The following is a 19,396-nucleotide window of genomic DNA, read 5'->3' as shown; positions in this document are numbered from 1 at the left end:
CTACTAAAAATACAAAAACATTAGCTGGGCATGGTGGTGCGTGCCTGTAATCCCAGCTACTCAGGAGGCTGAGGCAGGAGAATTGCCTGAACCCAGGAGGCGGAGGTTGCGGTGAGCTGAGATTGCACCATTGCACTCCAGCCTGGGTAACATGAGTGAAACTCCGTCTCAAAAAAAAGAAAAAAAAAAAAAAAATATATATATATATATATATATATAGACACAGATACATTGAAAGTAAAGAAAAGACAAAAGATACAGCACACAAACAGCAACCGGAACACTGGAGAGTAGATTAGTACCAGATACCAGCCTCAGATTCGAAAACAAAGAGTATCAATAGAAACAGAGGGACATTTTATGAGGACATTCATTGGAAGACATAGCAAACAAATATATGTGCATACTTAACTGTAGAATACACAGGATTTTCAAGTGCATATGGTTCATTCAATAAGAAAATATGTTTGGCTCTGAAACAAGTTGCGATAAGTTTAAAGGGACTTAAATTATACAGAAAATGTTCTTTGAGTATAATGGAATTAAATTAGAGATAAATAAAAAGTATCTAGAAACTCCCAAATATTTGAAATTAAATAACACTTCTAAATAACCCACAAGTCAAAAAAATTACAAGGGCAGCCAGGCATGGTGGCTCACACCTATAATCCCAGCACTTTGGGAGGCTGAGGTGGGTCAGTTGCCTGAGCTCAGGAGTTCGAGACCAGCCTGGGCAACACGGTGAAACCCCATCTCTACTAAAAAAATACAAAAAATTAGCTGGGTGTGGTGGCATGTGCCTGTAGTCCCAGCTATTTGGGAGGCTGAGGCAAGAGCATTGCTTGAGCCCAGGAGGTGGAGGTTGCAGTGAGCCCAGATCATGCCACTGCACTCCAGCCTCGGCAACAGAGCAAGACTTCATCTCAAAAACAAACAAACAAAACACCACAAGGGAATTTGGAAAACATTCTTCATGAAATAATAATGAAAGTACATGTCAAAATGTATGAGATGCTGCTGAAACGGTGTTGAGAGGGAACTTTAAATACCTCAAAGGTTAAAATCAATGACCTAAGTTTCTATTTTAAGAAGCTAAATAAGCCCAAAATAAGTAGAAGAAAGAAAATCATAAAGAGTAGAAGTTGATGAAATGGAAAAAAAAAATAGAGAAAGTTAACAAAGCCAAAAGTTGGTTTCTGCAAAAATAAATCCCTAGCTAGACTATTCAAGAAAAAGTGTGTGTGTGTGTGTGTGTGTGTGTGTGTGTGTGTGTGTGAGAGAGAGAGAGAGAGAGAGAGAGAGAGAGAAAACACAAATTACCAACATCGGAAATAAGAGCAGAGAGATCCAAGATGGCTGATCACTAGCAGCTCAGTATTGTAGCTCCCAGTGAAAGCTCAGAGAACGAGAGGACGCCACACTTTCAGACGAATTGTTGTTGCTCACGCACCAGGAGATTCCCAGCGGAGGAGCCCCATGGGTCACCAGCGCGACCCCGGCACAGCAGTTTTGGTGCAGAGTAAACGGGACTGGGTCCCCTTTTGGTCGACGTTTGGAGCTCCGGGAAGGCAGAGTCACCCATTCAGCTGATTGAAAAAGAGACTCAGGAAGGAAGCCAGACAGGAGATTCCTGAGCAGAAAAGCACCACGAATCTTAATCCGCTGTTTTGGCGCAGTGGGTTGCTCAGATTCCGGCGCTGGGAATCAACAAATTGGACGTCCACTCGGAGATCTAATCTGAAAGTCGGTAATTACAAAGACGACAGGTGGATAAATTTACAATGATGGGAAGAAACCAGCGTAAAAAGGCTGAGAATACCCAAAATCAGAATGCCTCTCCCTCTACAGGGGATCATAGTTCCTCATCAACAAGGGAACATGGCCTGATGGAGGATGAGTGCGTTCCATTAACAGATTTAGGCTTCAGAAGGTGGATAATAAGAAACTTCTGTGAGTTAAAAGAACATGTTCTAGCCCAATGTAAAGAAACTAAGAACCTTGAAAAAAGGTTTGATGAAATCCTAACAAGAATAGGCAATCTAGAGAGGAATATAAGTGAATTAATGGAACTGAAGAATACAATATGAGAACGCCACAAAGTATGCACAGGTTTTAACACTCAAATTGATCAAGCAGAAGAAAGGATATCAGAGGTCGAAGACCAACTTAATGAAATGAAACGAGAAGACAAGATTAGAGAAGAAAGAGTAAAAAGGAACAAGCAAAGTCTCCAAGAAATATGGGATGATGTGAAAAGACCTAATTTGCGTTTGATAGGCGTACCTGAATGTCATGAAGAGAATGAATCCAAGCTGGAAAATATTCTTCAGGATATTATTCAGGAAAACTTTCCTAACCTAGTAAGGCAGGAAAATACTCAAGTTCATGTAATACAGAGAAGACCACAAAGATACTCCTCAAGTAGAGCAACCCCAAGACACATAATCGCTAGATTCACCAGGGTTGAAATAAAGGAGAAAATTCTAAGGGCAGCTAGAGAGAAAGGTCAGATTACCCATAAAGAGAAGCCTATCAGACTCACAGCTGATCTCTCAGCTGAAACCCTACAAACTAGAAGAGAGTGGGGGTCAATATTCAATATCCTCAAAGAAAAGAATTTGCAACCCAGAATCTCATATCCAGCCAAATTAAGCTTTATAAATCAAGGAAAAATAAAATTTTTCACGAACAAGCAAGCACTCCGAGATTTCATCACCACCAGGCCTGCTTTACAAGAGCGTCTGAAAGAAGCACTATACACAGAAAGGAAAAACCAGTATCAGTCATCCCAAAAACTTACCAAAAGGTAAAGAGTATCTCCATAATGAAGAATCTATATCAACTAATGGGCAAAATAGCCAGCTAGCATTAAATGACAATATTAAACTCACAAATATCAATATTAATCCTAAATTCAAATGGATTAAATGCCCCAATCAAAGACACAGACAGGCAAATTGAATAAAAAGTCAAAACCCATCGGTTCGCTGTATCCAGATCTATCTCATAAGCAAGGACACACAAAGACTCAAAACAAAGGGTTGGTGGAAGACTTACCAATCAAATGGAGAGCAAAAAAAAAAAAGAAAGCAGGAGTTGTAACTTTCGCCTCTGACAAAATAGACTTTAATAGTAACAAAGACTAAAAGAAACAAAGAAGGACATTACATAATGGTAAAAGGATCAATGCAACCACAGGAGTCAGTGATCATAAATATATGTGCACCCAATACAGGAACACCCAGACACATAAGACAAGTTCTTGATGACTTATAAAGAGACTTGGACTCCCGCACAATAATAGCGGGAGACTTTGACACCACGTTGTTAATATTCGACAGATCGAAGAGATAGAAAATTAACAGGGCCATCCATGATTTGAACTCAGACCTGGAACAAGTAAACTCAGTGAGTATTTATAGAATTCTTCACCCCAGGTCCACAGAACATACATTTTTCTCAGTATCATATTACACCTATTTTGAAAGTGACCACATAATTGGAAGTAAATCAGTCTTCAGCATTTGCATAGCATTTCACAGATGTAAATGAAATATTGGTTGGCTGTCTGTTTGTTATTTTCTTCCCTTATTCCTTCCTGTCTCCGCTGTTAAGCACAATTATCAGCATAAAAGAGGCTTTTAATACCTATTTTTAGATTGCATTCCAGCCTGGGCAAGACTCCTGTTCTCTCTTCCCCTTTCTCTTTCTCTTTCTTTCTTTCAAAAAAAAAAAAAAGAAAGAAAGAAAGAAGGAAATAAAACAGGACATACACTATAGATTCTGCAGACATTACTTTTTTTTTTTTTTGAGACAGAGTCTTGCTTTTGTTGCCCAGGCTGGAGTGCAATGGCGTGACCTCAGCTCACTGCTGCCTCTGCCTCCCAGGTTCAAGCGATTCCCCGCCTCAGCCTCCCTAGCAGCTGGGACTACAGGCGTGTGCCACCACACCCAGCTAATTTTTTGTGTTTTAGTAGAGATGGGGTTTTACCATGTTGGCCAGGGTGGTCTCAATTTCCCAACCTCGTGATGTGCCCACCTCGGCCTCCCCAAGACTACATTTTTTTAATCAGGCAAAATTAATATGTCATAAAAAAAGCAGAACCGTGGTGGCCTATTATAGGGAGGGGGATTTTTTTTTTTTTTCAGAACTGGAAAAAACCACCTTAAACTTCATGTGGAACCAAAAGAAGGGAAGGGGGATTGTTGCCTGGGAGGTGATGACATGTTCTATATTTTGATAGAACTTTGGGTTGCAAAGATGTCTGCATTTGCCAAAATTGATTGAATGATATACTTAAGATTTGTGCATTTCACTGTATCTAAATTTTACCTAAAAGAGCAGAAAGGGTGGAGGAGGAAATAAGAGAGTGGTGAGCCCAATGGTCAGCTCTGCCCTCATCCTGTATGCACGTCACCACCATCCCTCACAGCCCGGCCAGCCTTCGTCTGGGCCCACTTCCTTTCCTTGGCTCCCAGATGCCACACTCTCCTGGCTGGCCTCCTGCTTCACTGGCTGTTCCTCCTCATTCTCTCTGATCAGTGGTCTGCAGCCTCTGAAGCTCTTCTCTATTCCCCACGCCCTTGGTCGTCTCGTCCAGTCTCATGGTGTTTTGTTTTGTTTTGTTGTTCTGGAGATGGGGGTCTCACTTTGTTGCCTAGGCTGGTCTCAAACTCCTGGGCACAAGCAACCTCCTGCCTCGGCCTCCCAAAATGCTGGGATTAGACGTGAGCCACCATGCCTGGCCTAGTCTCATCGTTCAAAAGCCCTTGGATCTTTAATCAAAAGTGTTTAATCAAAGGCCCCTATTAATCTAGACTCCTTTTAGAATGTGGGAATACTTGGCATCAATCTCTCCACTGCGGAGTCCTGGTCACCAAAGCTGGGGCTGCAGGGAGAGCCTTCTCATCATACAGTGACACTGATCCTTACCAAGCCTCTGCTCTGTGCCCACCCGCAGTGCCAGACACCGTCACAGATCCCTCCAGCAGCCTCACGGTTGTGTGTGTGTAAGTGTAAAGCTCTATCAAAGTGTGGTGTGTGTGTGTGTGTGTGAACTCCCCCTGCGTTTAGAGTCCCAGTTAACTGTTTCTTGGAAGCCAGTTAGAACCGTATACCAGACAAGAAAATATTTCTCTTATTTGCATTCCCCCCCTTCCTTCCCTGTTCACTTAAAATAATAAATATCCGGCCCCTTCCCTGTGCCAGGCACTGCTTGGGTCTCTGCCCTCAGGAAGCTCACAGTCCAGTGCAGAAAGTGGCTGTAGCAACCACCCAGGTGCTGGGCGTCACATCAGGGCTCCAGCAGGCACTGTGGAGCATCCAGAGGTGCCGTTAGTCCAGTGGGGAGAGGAGGGGCCGTTGCAGCACAGAGCAGAGGGGATGTAGAGAAGGGCCTGGCCCTGCTCCCGGTGCTGCTTTGTGACCCAGCAAGTCACCTTCCCTCTCCGGTCCTCAGTTCCTCACTGCAAAGTGTAGACAGTCAGACTAGACCAGCGGTTTCTCCACATCCTCTCGGAGCCTGGGCAGAAAGGGAGCGGGCAGGTGGAGCTCCTGCCCGAGACTCTTCCACCTGGGCTGCCTTTGTCTTCCCTGTTTGGTGTTTCACTTTCCAGGTCAGTGTGGCTTAGCCAATGGGTGGTTGGAAAATGGGTGGATACTGCCTGCGGAGATGTGCTCCCTGACCATGCCACTCTGAGGGTCCGTGACCCTGACACAGGCCAGCTCCAGACAGCAGATCCTGGGTACTGGATGGTGGGTCCAGCGTGCCACTGAACCAGCCTGACTCCCAGCCCCCAGCACCTGTGGCCACAGTCCCACCCTCTGCAGCCCTGCCATTGGTCCAGCCATCAAGGACATCTGGTTGGTTGGGGCCAAGAATAAAGGCTCTCCCCGCAGGAGTACTCAAAACCAGACAGACAGGGGACCAGGCAGGATCAGCTCTGAGCTGGCAGAAGAGAAAGAAAGACAGACTGGTAAAGAAGTGACTGCTTTCAGATTCAAGAGTGGCTGGGACATGGGTTGTCAAGGGCTTTCTCAGTTCAGAGGATTAAGTGAGAGCGGGGTGTTGGATTCTATTTTTGCCTTGACCTCTCAACTTTTGGAGGAAGACAAGAGTTTTTTTCCTAGATGTTTCTCAAATTAAAAAGACAAGATGAGCAGCATATGTGTGGGGCACAGGTGCTTCCGTTTGCTAACACAGGTTACAGAAGACCCAAAAGGGCACCATGGTCTCAGGTTGGAGTCATTAGAGGCCAGTTTTGGAGCCAGCCTAACTGTGGGCACCTGCTTTCTAGATGGCAGCTCTAGGGAAGGGAGAGGAGCATCAGCCTTGGCCTCAGACCTTGTTCAAAATCCAAATCCGTCACCTACTAGTTGCATGACCTTGAAGAAGTTGCTCCACCTCTCTGAATCATAGTTTCTCTATCTGTGAAATGGGAATGATCCCACTTACTTTGCAGCATCCAGATAGAGATGGAAGGTCATTAACATGCATCAGTGCCCACTCCTGTGGGGATCACGGAATAGGTGGTCATTCTTCTCCACGTCCATGCTGCCCCCAGTCCAGCTATCCTCCGGGAAATCTCTGGGCCCCAGAATGCAGGAAGGTGAGCTTGAAAGGATCCAGAATGACACGCACGGGCCCCACTGGCCCTGGAGACCTGGCTGACGTTTCCTTTCGGAGAGACCTGCAGAGAGCAGGATTGTAATGGCCTTGTGGGCAGGGGGTGATGTTTATGCCCCAGAGATTTAGAACCGCTTGGTAAATGGTGAAATGCTTTTTAGAAGTTTTAAAAATCAATTTAGCAGCCATGAAACTCCTTAATGGGCCAGGGACAGGGTTTAGGAATGCCGGAAGCCTGAAATCCTTTGTGTATATGGGATGTCTCTGCTGATCTGCCATCAGTGGTGCTTGTCATCTTTGACATGCTTCCCAGAGAGATTGGCATGTCACTTGGTGACATTCACACTCTGCCGAGGTCTGCAGGATGATGGGTGAGGGTGGAGGATAGCAGCTGGAGTCCTTGAGGTATTTTTTGCTCTGTGGCCCTGGCCTCATTACCCCCACATTCTAATCAACCAAACCACCAGCCCCAGATGAGATGATTCACACTGTAGTTTCTGGTATCTGATTTTCCATCTCAGAATTCTGCATTTATTGGCATGTCTGCACAGCAACCACAGCTCATACGATGTGTAATCTTACGATGCCTCGAGGTGCTGTGAGCTTCTGATTCACTAAAGATTTGGTTATGCACAGTATTGACTTTGTGTCAGGACTCTCTGAACATGTTCTAACACTTTGACAGCTGGGCAGGCTCACGTGAGTTGACCAGAGCAGACTTGGGCTGAGACACAGGAGGCCTGAGTCTCAGGCTTGGTTCTGCCACAAACTTGCTACGTGACTGTGAGTAAGTCACTTTCTCTCTTTGGGTCTAAGTTTCCTCATCTATAAATTGAAATGTAATACTCTGGGTGCTGCCTGTCTCCCCTAGAAGGAAGTAAAGATCAAAACAGAAAACCAACACCCTAAGGCTTTGAAAGTGGAAGGGGTTAATGTGTGGCTCCCCTCAAGTAAATAGACTATGGTTATTATTAACAATTTCTGGTCACTCTTTTCTCCAACTGTGCTGGACAACAGAACGCACTGCATTCCAAAAAGTGATGCACAATGAATGCTTTATCTTTGGTGCAGAGAATCGGCTTCCGGGCCAGAATACTTCCAAGGGCAACAGGAGGAAATGACTGAAGCTTAGGGCAGAGACCTGGTGGCAGCCTAGACATGGGGTCTGGGAGACTCAGCCTCCAGGACCCCGAGACCTTTTCCTTGCTGCAGCCTAGGTCGCCAGCTGCTCCCGGTGCCTCCCAGTTTGGTCTTGCCCATCTGTTCGTGAATGCTCTCGCTCTCATTGGACAGTCCTCTGAAGGAGCCAGAGGGCCTGCCTTCAGCTTGGCCAGGGACAACAGAATTGATACATCTGTAGCTTTTTGGCACTCCTGCACGTTAAACGCACCCACATCCCACATAAAATCTAACTTCTTTCCTGTTAGTTGTAATTTCCCAGTAATTATATCACATGTGGGAATTATTAGGAAGTGAGATAACTAATCCACGCTTTGTTTCCATTTGTTTGTAAATAACGAATGTCACAATGGTGGTGATGTCATATTGTATTTTGCATGGTAGCAGTTACACATGGATTACTATACAGCAGTGATCCGAACTTGCAAGAGGAATGAATGAATCTTACAAACATATGGTTGAGATAAAATAGGCAGACACAAAAAAGGACTTACTATTGACACCCTTTAAATAAAGGTCCAAAATAGGCAATATGAATCTGTGGTGTTAGAAGTCAGGGCAGTGGTTACCCTTGGGGAGGAGTTTAGTGATCTGAAGGGGTCTGAGCAGGGTTTTGGGTGCTGTGATGTTCTGTTTCTCAGTCTGGATGCTATTCATTTGTGAAGCTTCACTGAGCTGCACGCGTTTTCAGTTGTACATATTTCTGCATGCATGCTATATATTCACTGAAAGCTTAGCAATCTAAACATTTGTTGATTGTAAATTTGTACCTTGATCTCACATTTTGGAGCCAGTACATATTTTTCAGGTTTCAGAACATTTTTTGGATGTCCCAGGCCTCGTGTATTTAACAGTCCGAGCCACAGAAGGAAAAGTTCCTTCTCCCTGGCCTCTCCGGACATTTCTGAACTGTGGGATGGTCCAGGAGGTCAGGGCCATGGGCTGTAGCAGAGAGGCCTTGCCAGTCACCACCCTTTCAAATTGGGAAAAGCTCACGTTCAGCCTTCCCCAAGCATCCTGGCCTTCTCTACCCAGGTGGCCATGACTGGCACTGATGGCCCACAGTGGTTATGTCCACACCATCACTTGGAATTGACTACACATGCCTCAGTTTCCCTGTTTGTCTTTTCCCTTACGAGATTCTTGAGGCTGGGGCCCATCATATCCTTTGTTTCTGTGACTCTCCAGCACCCAATACAGAACCCAGGTAGAGTAGGCATTCAATAAACATCAGCTCCAGCTGGGCACGGTGGCTCATGCCTGGAATTCCAGTGCTTTGAGGGGCGAAGGCAGAAGGATCACTTGAGTCCAGCAGTTAGAGACCGGCCTGGGCAACATAGTGAGACCCGTAGTGGGAGGCTAAGCTGGGAGGCTTCCTTGAGCCTGGGAGGTTGAACCCGCTTTGAGCTATGGCCATCCCTGTGCTGCAGCCTGGGCAACAGAAAAACCCCATCTCAACAAATAAATAAATAAAACTAAATAAATACCAACTCCGTGACCTTCATCCCTTAATTTCTCTTTCCTACAGATATACCACCTGGATGGGTTCAGGCTTGGGGACATGTATAGGCTGTTTGACCCTGGGGGCATTTGTTCCCTCCCTAAGTCTCACTTTACAATCCTAGCATCGTGGAGGTACGGTGAGGCTCAGATGTGCTCACCATATGTGAGCTACGCCTCGCTCAGATGTGCAGGTGTCCATGGATAGCGCTGCCCCTGTGCCCTCGGGTGGCCTTCTCAATTCTTGCCTGATACAGGGTCCGTAAGAGGAGATCATGGAAGGAAATGAGTAGCCCCTTCATCCCTCAACAGCACCGCAAAGAATCCACTCCTCGAAAAAGTTCAAAGGAACACTAGCAATTTATTGATTTTCTATATTTCCAAAAAAAAGCAAATACATTCGTGTATCACACAAGGAAACTGGTTCTGGTCAGCACAAGATTATTCTACAAGCATGAAGCAAGGGAAGGGTGGGCTACAGGGAGGCTCCCAGGTCCCTCACAGCAGCCCTGGGCTTCCCTTCCCTGCCCAGCCCTGGCCGTAGTCTGGGTCCTCCCAGCCATCCACCTCTCAGCCAGGTTTCAAGGTCACTGCCTCTTGGGTCCTTGGGGGGAGTGTGGAGTCAGGGCTGGTGGTGTGGTTCCCACTGCAGAGGTGGCTGGTGGCCAGTGACTGGATTTGTCTTAAGCACAGGAGGTCCCAGGGTCAGGGAGGGGACAGAGTCTGTGTCCTTCCTCATTTGGCCCCAAATTGGAACTTCTTATTTTGGGCATTGGTCCTGGTAGTGCGAGGCCAATGTGGACTTAAAATCCCGACACGTGTTGGCTAAGATGAAGCCTGGCAAATTCCTTGGTCTCTTTCTCTAGGAAAAGTCCCTCTCGATTTTGCTCCTTCTAAAGTGACACGCCTGGGTCAGAGGCCCAGATGACCTGAGCTGGCCTGAGAGGGAACGGGTGAGATCACCAAAGTCAAGCCTGCCCTAACTGTCCACCTGAGCCCCTGAGGCCTGGGAAGCTGCCTTGTTCCCAGGGCAGGGGCTGAGCCCACCTGGCTCTTCATCTTGTGGGAGGAACGTGAGGCCAGGGGCTGCAGGAGACCAGGGCAGTGCTAAGTGGAAGGGGCTCCTGCCTGGGCTGGTAAGTTTCACATGGATTTCCCTCCCGCCCTGACCGACCCTACAGCCCCCACCTGGAGGAGCCCTAAAGCCAAGGACTCCTGTCTCCTATTTCCTCCAGGAAAACATAAGCTTCATGAGGACAGGGATGTGGTCTGTTTTCTTCCCTGACATGGTCTAAGTGCTTAGGAAACTGCCTGGCACAGATTGGTGTGCCACAAATCTCTTTTAGGAGATGAATTCCTCTGGGTTCTGATGACAGCAGAGGAGGCACTCTGAAACCTATGCCCAGGACAGTCCAGGGAGCCCAGCCTCCCACGTGGGGCCCCGAGAGGGAGAGGTGGGCCAGGATGGGCCCCCTGGTGTGAGCAGAAGCAAGGGAGGGTGTGACAGACCTCCAGCACTACAGCACAGCTGGCTGATGGCCAGGGACACCTCTCAGAGGACAGCGTCCTCACGTGTCTGGCTTCTCACCCTCAGTGGTCATTCTGAGTCCATATCGGTGTTTTGTAGTTCTGATTGCTGGGGCAACAGGTGGGTTTGGACTTGGGGGTGGTGCAGAAGAGGAGACTTAGGAGGAGGCTGAGAAGGAGTGAGGAGGAGGAGCATCTTATATTTGTTTAGAGAAGGGCACAGACCAGGAAGTTAATTCCTCTCTACCACCAGCAATGCTAGCCGGGAGGTGAAGGCTGGAAGGAGCAAGGCTTGGGCGCGCTGGGCTCTGCTCGGTCTTAGTCCACACCAAGGGCTGTCCACATGGGTTTCCTCATAAGGCCCTCGGGAGCCCTCCTGCTACTGCTCATTTGAAGTGCACAGAGTCTGGGTGCTCCATGTGGCTGATGCCCCTAATGGGCCTGTTTATCACATCTCCTGGGGGTTCCACAGAGTGTAGCCAGGACAGCTGGGGTTCAGGGGAAGTGGGGGGCGGCCCCCGGCTGGGCTGTGGGCTTGCCGGTACTCTGATATGGCACTTTCCTTTCCTAGTCTACCCAAACTCCCCACCTCCAAGACTGCTGGGACCCCAAACACTCCCTCACTTGACTCACAGCAGGCTTGGTGGAAACATCTTCCTGGTTCATTTCTACCCTCCAACTCCATCCCACTAGAAGCTGGCATTCCAACCTGGTATATGCCCAACTCCCCGCCTGTTCCCCTCCACGCCACTGGGAATATGAAGACCAAACAGCCATTCTCAGAACAGCTCTTGGGGAAGAGCTGCAATAAAATAGCTTTGGTTAAAAAATAATAATAATAAATCATTTTTTACCTTCTTTCTCCTGCAACAAGTAGATGACAAGACCTCTGAATGCAGGGCCTTTGCAGGTTGAGCCTGCTCTGATGGGCACACAGCCCAAGAAAATGGCAGGCACCACCTTTCAGCTCCTAGTCCCCTGAGCAAGCCTCATTTGGCAAAGCATGAGAGCATGTCCTGCCGTCCTCTGGAGCCTCACACCTGCCCAACCTCAGTCCTTTGGCATGGCCTGAGGGCTGGCGTTATCAGACACACCAGATTTTCCCATGAGATACACCAGACATCCCTTCTTGGAAAGCAGCCTTGTAAAGGGGGAGGCTGGCCCAGCCCCAATTCCTCCTGCACCCCTGTAGACTGCTGGTAGGAAGCCTGCAGGACTCCTCCAAGGGCCTGACTGCAGAGATGCCCCTTGCCCTGGCACCATACATGACAGGAACTATGAGCAGCTCACCAAAAAGCACATGTTGTCCTTGCCTATGAGTAAGAAAGTGGAGAGTCCTTTTCACCACCTTATGAGCTGCAATAAAATAGCTTCCCTAGCTTTTTGCAGTTTGCAGTTATGCTTTAAGACACTCTCACACACACACACACACGCACATGCACACGCATGCACACACTTACATTATACACATATATATATACCATTTCTCAGAGGAAGAAATATTACATATAAGCCCCTTTAACTCAAGAAAGCCCCCTCCCGACCTCCCTAACCCCCATTGCCTGCCATTTCCCCCAAGGAAAAAAAAAATCTAAAAATATTTCCGTTATCCACAGTTTCCAGGTTTCTTCTCGGCTGCGTGTGAACTTTTCCAAATACTGCACAGGATGGACAGACTAACCCATCCAGAGAGGACTGAGGCCATCTCAGCTGGGTCACATCTTCCTGGAAAAGGAGAAGTCCTCTAGTTAGCATTTACAGTGACACGTTTCCACAGCATACGCCCAGCCTGTATGGCCACCCTCTTCTCACATCTGCCCCAAGTGTGCCCTGGCCTGAGACTGGATTCAAGGCTGCCCTAGACACGTGTATAGATTGCCCTGTGGATTCAGAAGCTTGTCAGCTTTGTCTGGCATCCTGCCCCACTGTCCCCTGCCCATGCTGTCCTGCACTAAGCATGAAGGTGGTGTTCATTAAGGATTTGCCAAATTGAATCATTCTCCTTTTCTGCCTTCAAGCTGCTGCAGCTTGTTTTCCAGGAAAGGATATCTAAAGTCTTATTTAACTTTCACTCAGACCAAAGTTACAGTCCTCTCTCCCCACCAGGGATTGGGGTGGGGGGTGCTGGTGGACAGCCGGGGCTCAGAGGTCCCCTTCAGCTCAGGAGAGCCTGTCTTCACCCCAGGCTATTTGCAGATGGTGCCACGCTGGTCTGCCTCTGAGGCCCCTCTCTAGGAGTGATGACATCTGGCTGGAGTATCTATTTGTGATTCTTGGCTTACCTGCTTCAGAAACATTTTAGATGCTTGTTTAAAAATAGACTTTCCTGGATCCCACTGCAGGGCTACTGAGTCAGAATAACTGGGGTTGAGGCCAACCATGTGCACATTAGCAAGCAACCCAGATGCCTCCAGTGAACACTAAGGTTTGCAAGCCTTTGTCATAGGATTGGTTCTGAGTTTTTGGGCCCTAGAATCATCAGCTGGAAATAAGCTTGTCCATACTGGGCATGTGCAGAGACTGGAAAGTGAATTACGAAAGGATAAAAAAGTGAGCTGTGGATGACCAAACCCAGAATGACAGATTCTAGAACTCCAGATATATGTATTACAGAACTCACTGTAGCTCATGTGAATCGTACCACCTGTGTTGTTCAGTATACAGCCTGCACATCTGTAACTAGCAGTCCTGCTCAGACCCTTTGACCCCTCTGACACTCCTAGGACATTAGACACCTCTAACGTCCTGAGGGTGGGACAATCCACGACCCCAGCCAAGCCATCTACACAACTGCTTGTATTGGGCAGAGCCAGGCGAAAGGAGGCTTCTGTGTCCTGGGAGCACAGGCCTTGCCCCTGTCTCTGAGACTGGCTGAGGCTGTCACAGTCCTGAAGGCATCCCTTGCCTGAGGGTGGGGTGATTCTTACCTGCAAGCCAACTTGCTTGGATAGCCTCTTCTTAGAATCGGGAGGTGAAGTTCCTGAGGCTGTTGGCCCCGGCTAGGGTTCCCAGCATGTTCCTATCGAATCCTTGCTGCAAGGGAGAAACAGCAACCAAATGACACAAAACCGTGTGGGGCTTGCTGTGGGTCAGACACTGCCCATTGCCCGCCCAGAGCATCCTCGGCTCACACAGCCTCTGCTCTTATCGCTATGTACATGTGTCAGGGCTAAAATGGGCCTCGTTAAATGTGCAACCAATCATAACTCTTCACGAGTTGGTGAAATGTGTTTGAACTTCCACTGGCACATGTGAATTTCCTACTTGCATTTGTAGAAGCCTGGGTCAAAGCATGAGGATGTAGGCTGGTACTCATTTGTTTTTAAATACAGCAGCAACCAACAGCAGATCAGAGAAGTTGTCTGTTGTTCTTCCCTCTGACCATCTCTGTCTTTTTTTTGTTTGAGACAGAGTTTCGCTCTTGTTACCCAGGCTGGAGTGCAATGGCGTGATCTCGGCTCACTGCAACCTCCGCCTCCTGGGTTCAAGCAATTCTCCTGCCTCAGCCTCCTGAGTAGCTGGGACTACAGGCACGCACCACCATGCCCAACTAATTTCTGTATTTTTAGTAGAGATGGGGTTTCACCATGTTGACCAGGATGGTCTTGGTCTCTTGATTGACCTCGTGATCCACCCACCTCGGCCCTCCAAAGTGTTGGGATTATAGGCGTGAGCCACCGCGCCTGGCCTTTTTTTTTTTTTTTTTTTTTTCTTTTAACAACTCTGACAAGACCTCTTGGGCAGAAAGGACATGCCCAGTGTTTCTCAAACACAGGAGCAGGGGCTAGCACTGGTGAGAAGCTGCTGTGCTGGAAGGTTCTGTTTACTTGTCTGTTCTCCACCTCGAGCCCCACTAGCCCCTGAGTGGCTACTGGGTGGAGAGTGAGTCTTGTTCCTGTTATTCCTCCTAGCATACAGCAGGTGCTCAATACATGCTTCCAAGTGAATGTGGACAGCATAATGTGAATGCAGCAATAGACTCAGGTGCCCTGGAGAAGAGGGTCCTGCTGCCAGCCCTGACCTCTGAGAGCCAAGCCAGCCATCACCGACCTGTGGGAACAGGGAGGGAGATGGCATAGGGGATCCGAAAGAGCAGCTCGTTTGAAGCCCTGCGCCTGCCGCCTTTAAGCATGTATTACGTGATGCTGTTTTTCCTCTGCAGATTTGCATGCTCATTCCTGTCGAGCTTGGCTCCTGCCCTGACTCACTGAATCAAGACAAACTCCTTGGACACTGATTCCCATTCAGCAAAATGGACACAAGCCATGTGGCCTGTCTCACCTGTGCTTGTGACAACTCAATGCGTGGTGGATGTGAAGTCACTTTGGGAACAGAGGCACCAACTAGACGATGCCCAAGGTTGTTGTCAAACGCAGCTGGAGGGAGGACTGGAGACTCAAAGGGGATGCTGGTTCCCAAAGGGAATTCCCACGGAGGGTGATGTCAGTGGATTCTGTGTGTGTCTTAGGCCAGGGGCGGGCTCTGTTTGTGCTTTGGGGTAGGCTCAGTGCTTTGGACCACCATCACACGGCGGGAGGAGGCTCTCACTGGTCCTCCTCACCTGCCTCTCTATCTCCCTTTGTCTACCTGGCAGCTGCATTTGCCAAGCCCACCCTCACTGCAGTGCTGGTAGAAAGGAAGCCTAGATTGTCACATGGAGAACAAGGGCCACTCTTTGCTGTGACCTTCAGGTTTCCCCAGCCATCTTTGGTCACCATGGGTTCCTGGCCTCCCTCTTGTGCCCTGCTGTGCTGGAGGAAGAGCTATGCCTCCTTCTGCCCCAGGCCGCTCAACCGGTCCCCAGGTTTCCCTGTCCTCCATCCCTGTCCTTCTCCCTTCTCTGCCAACTCCCTTTCCTCCCATGACAGAGATGCTTGGGTCCCCTCTGTCTTTAAACAGATCTCTTTTTACCCACTCTTTCGCTCCTTTTTCTCCAGGCAAAATTGCAGTGAGCAGCGTCTCCTCTGAGCACCTCCCCATCCATCCCCACCCGCTGCCCCGCCCGCTGCAGCAGGCCCCATGGGGCTCCCCTTGCTTGGTCAGCAGTGCTCCTGGAGGGCTCCAGAGACTTCTGAAGCACCCGATCCAGGGCCTTTCCCGGTGTCCATCCCCTGGTCCTCTCAGTAGTGCTGGGAACTGCTGCCCTGACTTCCTTCGAGCTTTTTCTTCTCACCAGGTCTTCAGCCCCTTCTGGCACCCTGCGCAGTTCCTCCTGCACAGTTTCCTCCTCCTTGTCCCCAGTGGATGGTCTGCATATTTCTGTCCTGTCCCTCAAGACTTTTCCATACACATACATCCCATTGTGGTCTCACCTGTTCTCACGGCTTTGCCTGCCTAAACAAAGCTCCACTCTATATGGCAGCTCTGGCCCCTCTGCCAGGCCCCACACTATCTAGAGCCTGGACACCCATCCAAGTCTTCCAAACCCAACCTCTCCAAATTGGGACCCCTCTTACTCCCACGTCAAAGCCTTCTCAGCCTCCCCAGCTGATCTGTCTTTGTGAATATAACCACAGCCTCCAAGCTAAAAGTTGCAGCCTCATCAGCCCCACTACTGTTCCTTCTGCCTCCTGTACTTTATGTCCATCCTCATCACCGAGGAATGGGAAAGAAGGGGCCATGTGAAGATGTCATACAACAAGACCTTATACCCTAGAGGACTCTGTACCTGGCTAGGTGGGGAGGGGCTGAGGACAGAGAGGAGGCCAGTGTCACCACAGGACAACGTGTATTTAACTTGTATTTAACCACAACTGTGGAATAGAAATATAGCTATGGAATTATGCTGAAGAAGAGAATGTAAGGGATGTTCTTTATTACCTTAATTCCCCTCACTCCAGGGTTGCCACAGGCCTATGCAGGATTCAACCTTAGTGCTGATCTTGATTGGTCTGTGGTCTACCCCGGGGAAGACCATACGTTTCTACATAAGGCTTAGCGGGCCCTTCGCCCTTTGGCGATGCTGGGCTTCCCCCTCCATGTTGCCATCTGCCACCTTTCCTCCTCCGAGAGGAGAATGGAGGGTGTGGCCATTTGTAAAGGCTTTTGTGGCCTATTTTGCCTGTAATCTGCAAGACATGCAGATTACAAACAGATGTTCACTGGCAGCAGAGAACGGAGGTGGGCTCCTCCCGCCACAGCATCCACATTCACAGCAGGGTCCTGTGAGGGCTTTTGTCAGGGCTGAAGTCAGTCTGTGTAGTTTGGTTGGACTTCAGATCATTCAAGTATTCTCTTTCAATTACAGACAAGGACAGCAGCCTGCAGGCTTCTCAGCCCACCCTGCCTTGCTCACAGTGTGGGATTAGTCTTTCTAGTGCTGCTTTGATCATGAGACCCTCTATTCAAAACTTCGAATGGTCCCTGGGGCCAAAGGTACAAGTCCAAGCTCTTCAGTCTGAAATTAAAAGGTTTTGTAATCTAGCCCCAACCTATTCTTCTAGCTAGAGCACATACCATGCCCTCAAATGGCTTGTGTGCTTTTTGTCCACTCTGCTTTTCAGTTCGCTCCTAAAGGATCCCACCCCAGGCCTCTCACACATTTCCTTGGTTTCCTCTGCCCTCCATGTTCTCAGCATGCCTCGCAGATCCCAGAGCCTAGAGACTTGATGAATGTTTATCACACTCATTTTCATATAGATGAGTCTTTGTTTGTCAGACCGTCCTGAAGGGCAGGGGTGTTCCTCCAGTGCCCAGCCCAGAGCCCAGCATACGCCAGGCACTCCGCTCATGCACAGGAAGAACTCAGAAGAGGAAGATGTCCTGGGCTCTTACCTGTCTGAGGACACCCTGCAGTTCCTTGCTGGACCACATGTCAGACAGGAGAAGTCGGGCAGCTTCTGCAGCCTTGGGTGAGGCGCTGGGCAGGTGAGAAGTGCAGTTGTGAGATGAGATTCCAGGAGGCATGAGAAGGAACACCCTCTTCCCTCCCACCCCCATGGCCAGGGCCTGGACACAGGGGAAGCCTCAGGTGTGCAAAAGAGAGGAGCCCCATTGGGGTGTGGTGAGCCTGGTCACCCTATGCACTGGGCACAACCCCATGCCCCTGCCCACCTAGAGCGCCCCAGGACTCTCCTCAGGGGCCGGGAAGTGGTAGTGTTCTTCCACTCCAGTCCCCAGTGCTTGTCTTGGGGAAAGGGAGCCCTGCAGAGCAGGATAAAGTCCCTCTGCAGTTGGACCTGCTGTCCCACGCCTCTTGCTGGCCCTCTGAGGACCCTGTGCCCCCGAGTCCCCCCGCGGCAAGTGTGTTGCCTCTTCCCTCTGTGCAGCCCAGAGGACTGGATGCTGGACCCTTCGCTCCACGCACTCTCAGCTTCTGGAACTTCTCCTCCATTCAAGCCTCGCCCGTCGCCAGCTCCCCCTGCCCTGAGTGCTTCCCCTGCTCCATGGAGAGCTATGGGACTGCCTCCTGCTGTGCAGGGTGAGGAGGGGCTCCGGCTGGGGCCCAGCCCGTGGGGGCACCCCGCCCACCTGCTGCGGCACAGGTTGATGACGTTGTTGAGCATGCTGCTGGAGAAGTACTGCCTGGCCAGCTGTGGCTGCGAGGCCATCAGGTTCCTCACGGTGTAGCAGGCCGAGGACAAGATGTCTTCGGAGTTGCTGGTGTTGCCAGTGTGGCTGGTGAGGAGCCTGGTCACCTCCGAGAACACCTGGTTCCCTGGGAGAGGAAGGAGTTGGGGCGCAAGGTCAGGATGGGTGAGGGGCTCCCTCTGGGGCCATACTCTTGGATAGCCTTCTGCCAGGCTCTGAGCCAGGTGGCCTTCAGGGCTTCCTGCCAGCTCCAACTCAGGGCTCAGAGACCCAGAGAGGGCCTTTGCAGATCTGCTCCCAGGCCTTAGGTGACAGGCCCCCTCCTGTCTCCACACCTGCCTTTGGCCAGCTTCCTTTCCTGGAATGCTCATCTGAGGGAGTAGCTTAAAGGGTGACCTTCCAACAGGCTTTGAGTTATAGGGAGCCTGCCGTGTCCTGGCTGGAGGGGAGGAGATGGAGGGTCTTACCCATCACTCTGTGCAGCACAGGATGGCGGGACATGTTGCTCAGGAGGGAGGCTCCAGACCGCACCACATCAGAGTTGCCAGACTGCAGGAGGCGGGCAATTTGCGGCAGGCCCTTTTCCTTCAGCCCAATCAACTGGCTCATGCCACTGGACATCTAAGAGAGGAGGAGCGGGTGAGGAGCTAGCCTGTGGCTTCCCAGGCACCACGGCAGGCAGAAAGGGGCAAGGAATCCCAAAGGCAGACATCCCAGAACACTTTCTTGTTCACCTTGGAAGCACTGGCAGACGCAAAGATCTGTTCACATGTGGGCAACTACAGAAACCCAGGCTAACACGCACCTCCCCTTTCCTGCCCTGATCCCGTCTCCTGGATCAGCCCCCAGCCCAGATGGATGGAGAGAGGGGGGGTCTCATTTCCCCTACTCATAGTGACCCAGAGTCAGCTTCTAGACTACCCCAAGCGTCCGACGCTGCTCTCACCCCAGTCTCACGCTGTGCCCGTGACATCTCCCAGCGCTACCTGCCCATATGAAACTATACGGCCAAGAGTGCGCCAGTTAAACATCTG

The 19,396-nt window shown here is 49.7% G+C and overlaps 1 protein-coding gene across 2 annotated transcripts in view; it reads right to left on the bottom strand.

Annotated features, from left to right (window-relative positions):
* Nucleotides 1–5,300: 5,300 nt before the first annotated feature.
* Nucleotides 5,301–19,396, bottom strand: part of PKP1 (plakophilin 1) — a 52,005-nt gene continuing 37,909 nt past the window's right edge. Inside the window, exons 10-15 of one of the 2 annotated variants that reach the window (XR_004272124.1) lie at nt 18,830–18,983; nt 18,303–18,489; nt 17,607–17,691; nt 13,760–13,865; nt 12,017–12,557; nt 5,301–5,312 (exon numbers count right to left, since the gene is read on the bottom strand). Coding sequence is in view for 1 of the 2 variants with exons in the window: in XM_032288695.1 (XP_032144586.1) it covers nt 13,791–13,865; nt 17,607–17,691; nt 18,303–18,489; nt 18,830–18,983 (501 nt within the window). In the remaining variant the exon portion in view is untranslated. Of the gene's footprint in view, nt 5,313–9,646; nt 12,558–13,759; nt 13,866–17,606; nt 17,692–18,302; nt 18,490–18,829; nt 18,984–19,396 lie in introns of those variants that run through there. The other variant, XM_032288695.1, reaches the window with a different exon arrangement.

This window comes from Sapajus apella, unplaced genomic scaffold (genome assembly GCF_009761245.1).
Source record: "Sapajus apella isolate SASKATOON/1434 unplaced genomic scaffold, GSC_monkey_1.0 scaffold22, whole genome shotgun sequence".
In the NCBI taxonomy this organism is placed as follows: Eukaryota; Metazoa; Chordata; class Mammalia; order Primates; family Cebidae; genus Sapajus; species Sapajus apella.
The sequence above is the reverse complement of the archived record's forward strand: the minus strand, read 5'-3'. Positions and strand labels throughout refer to the sequence as shown.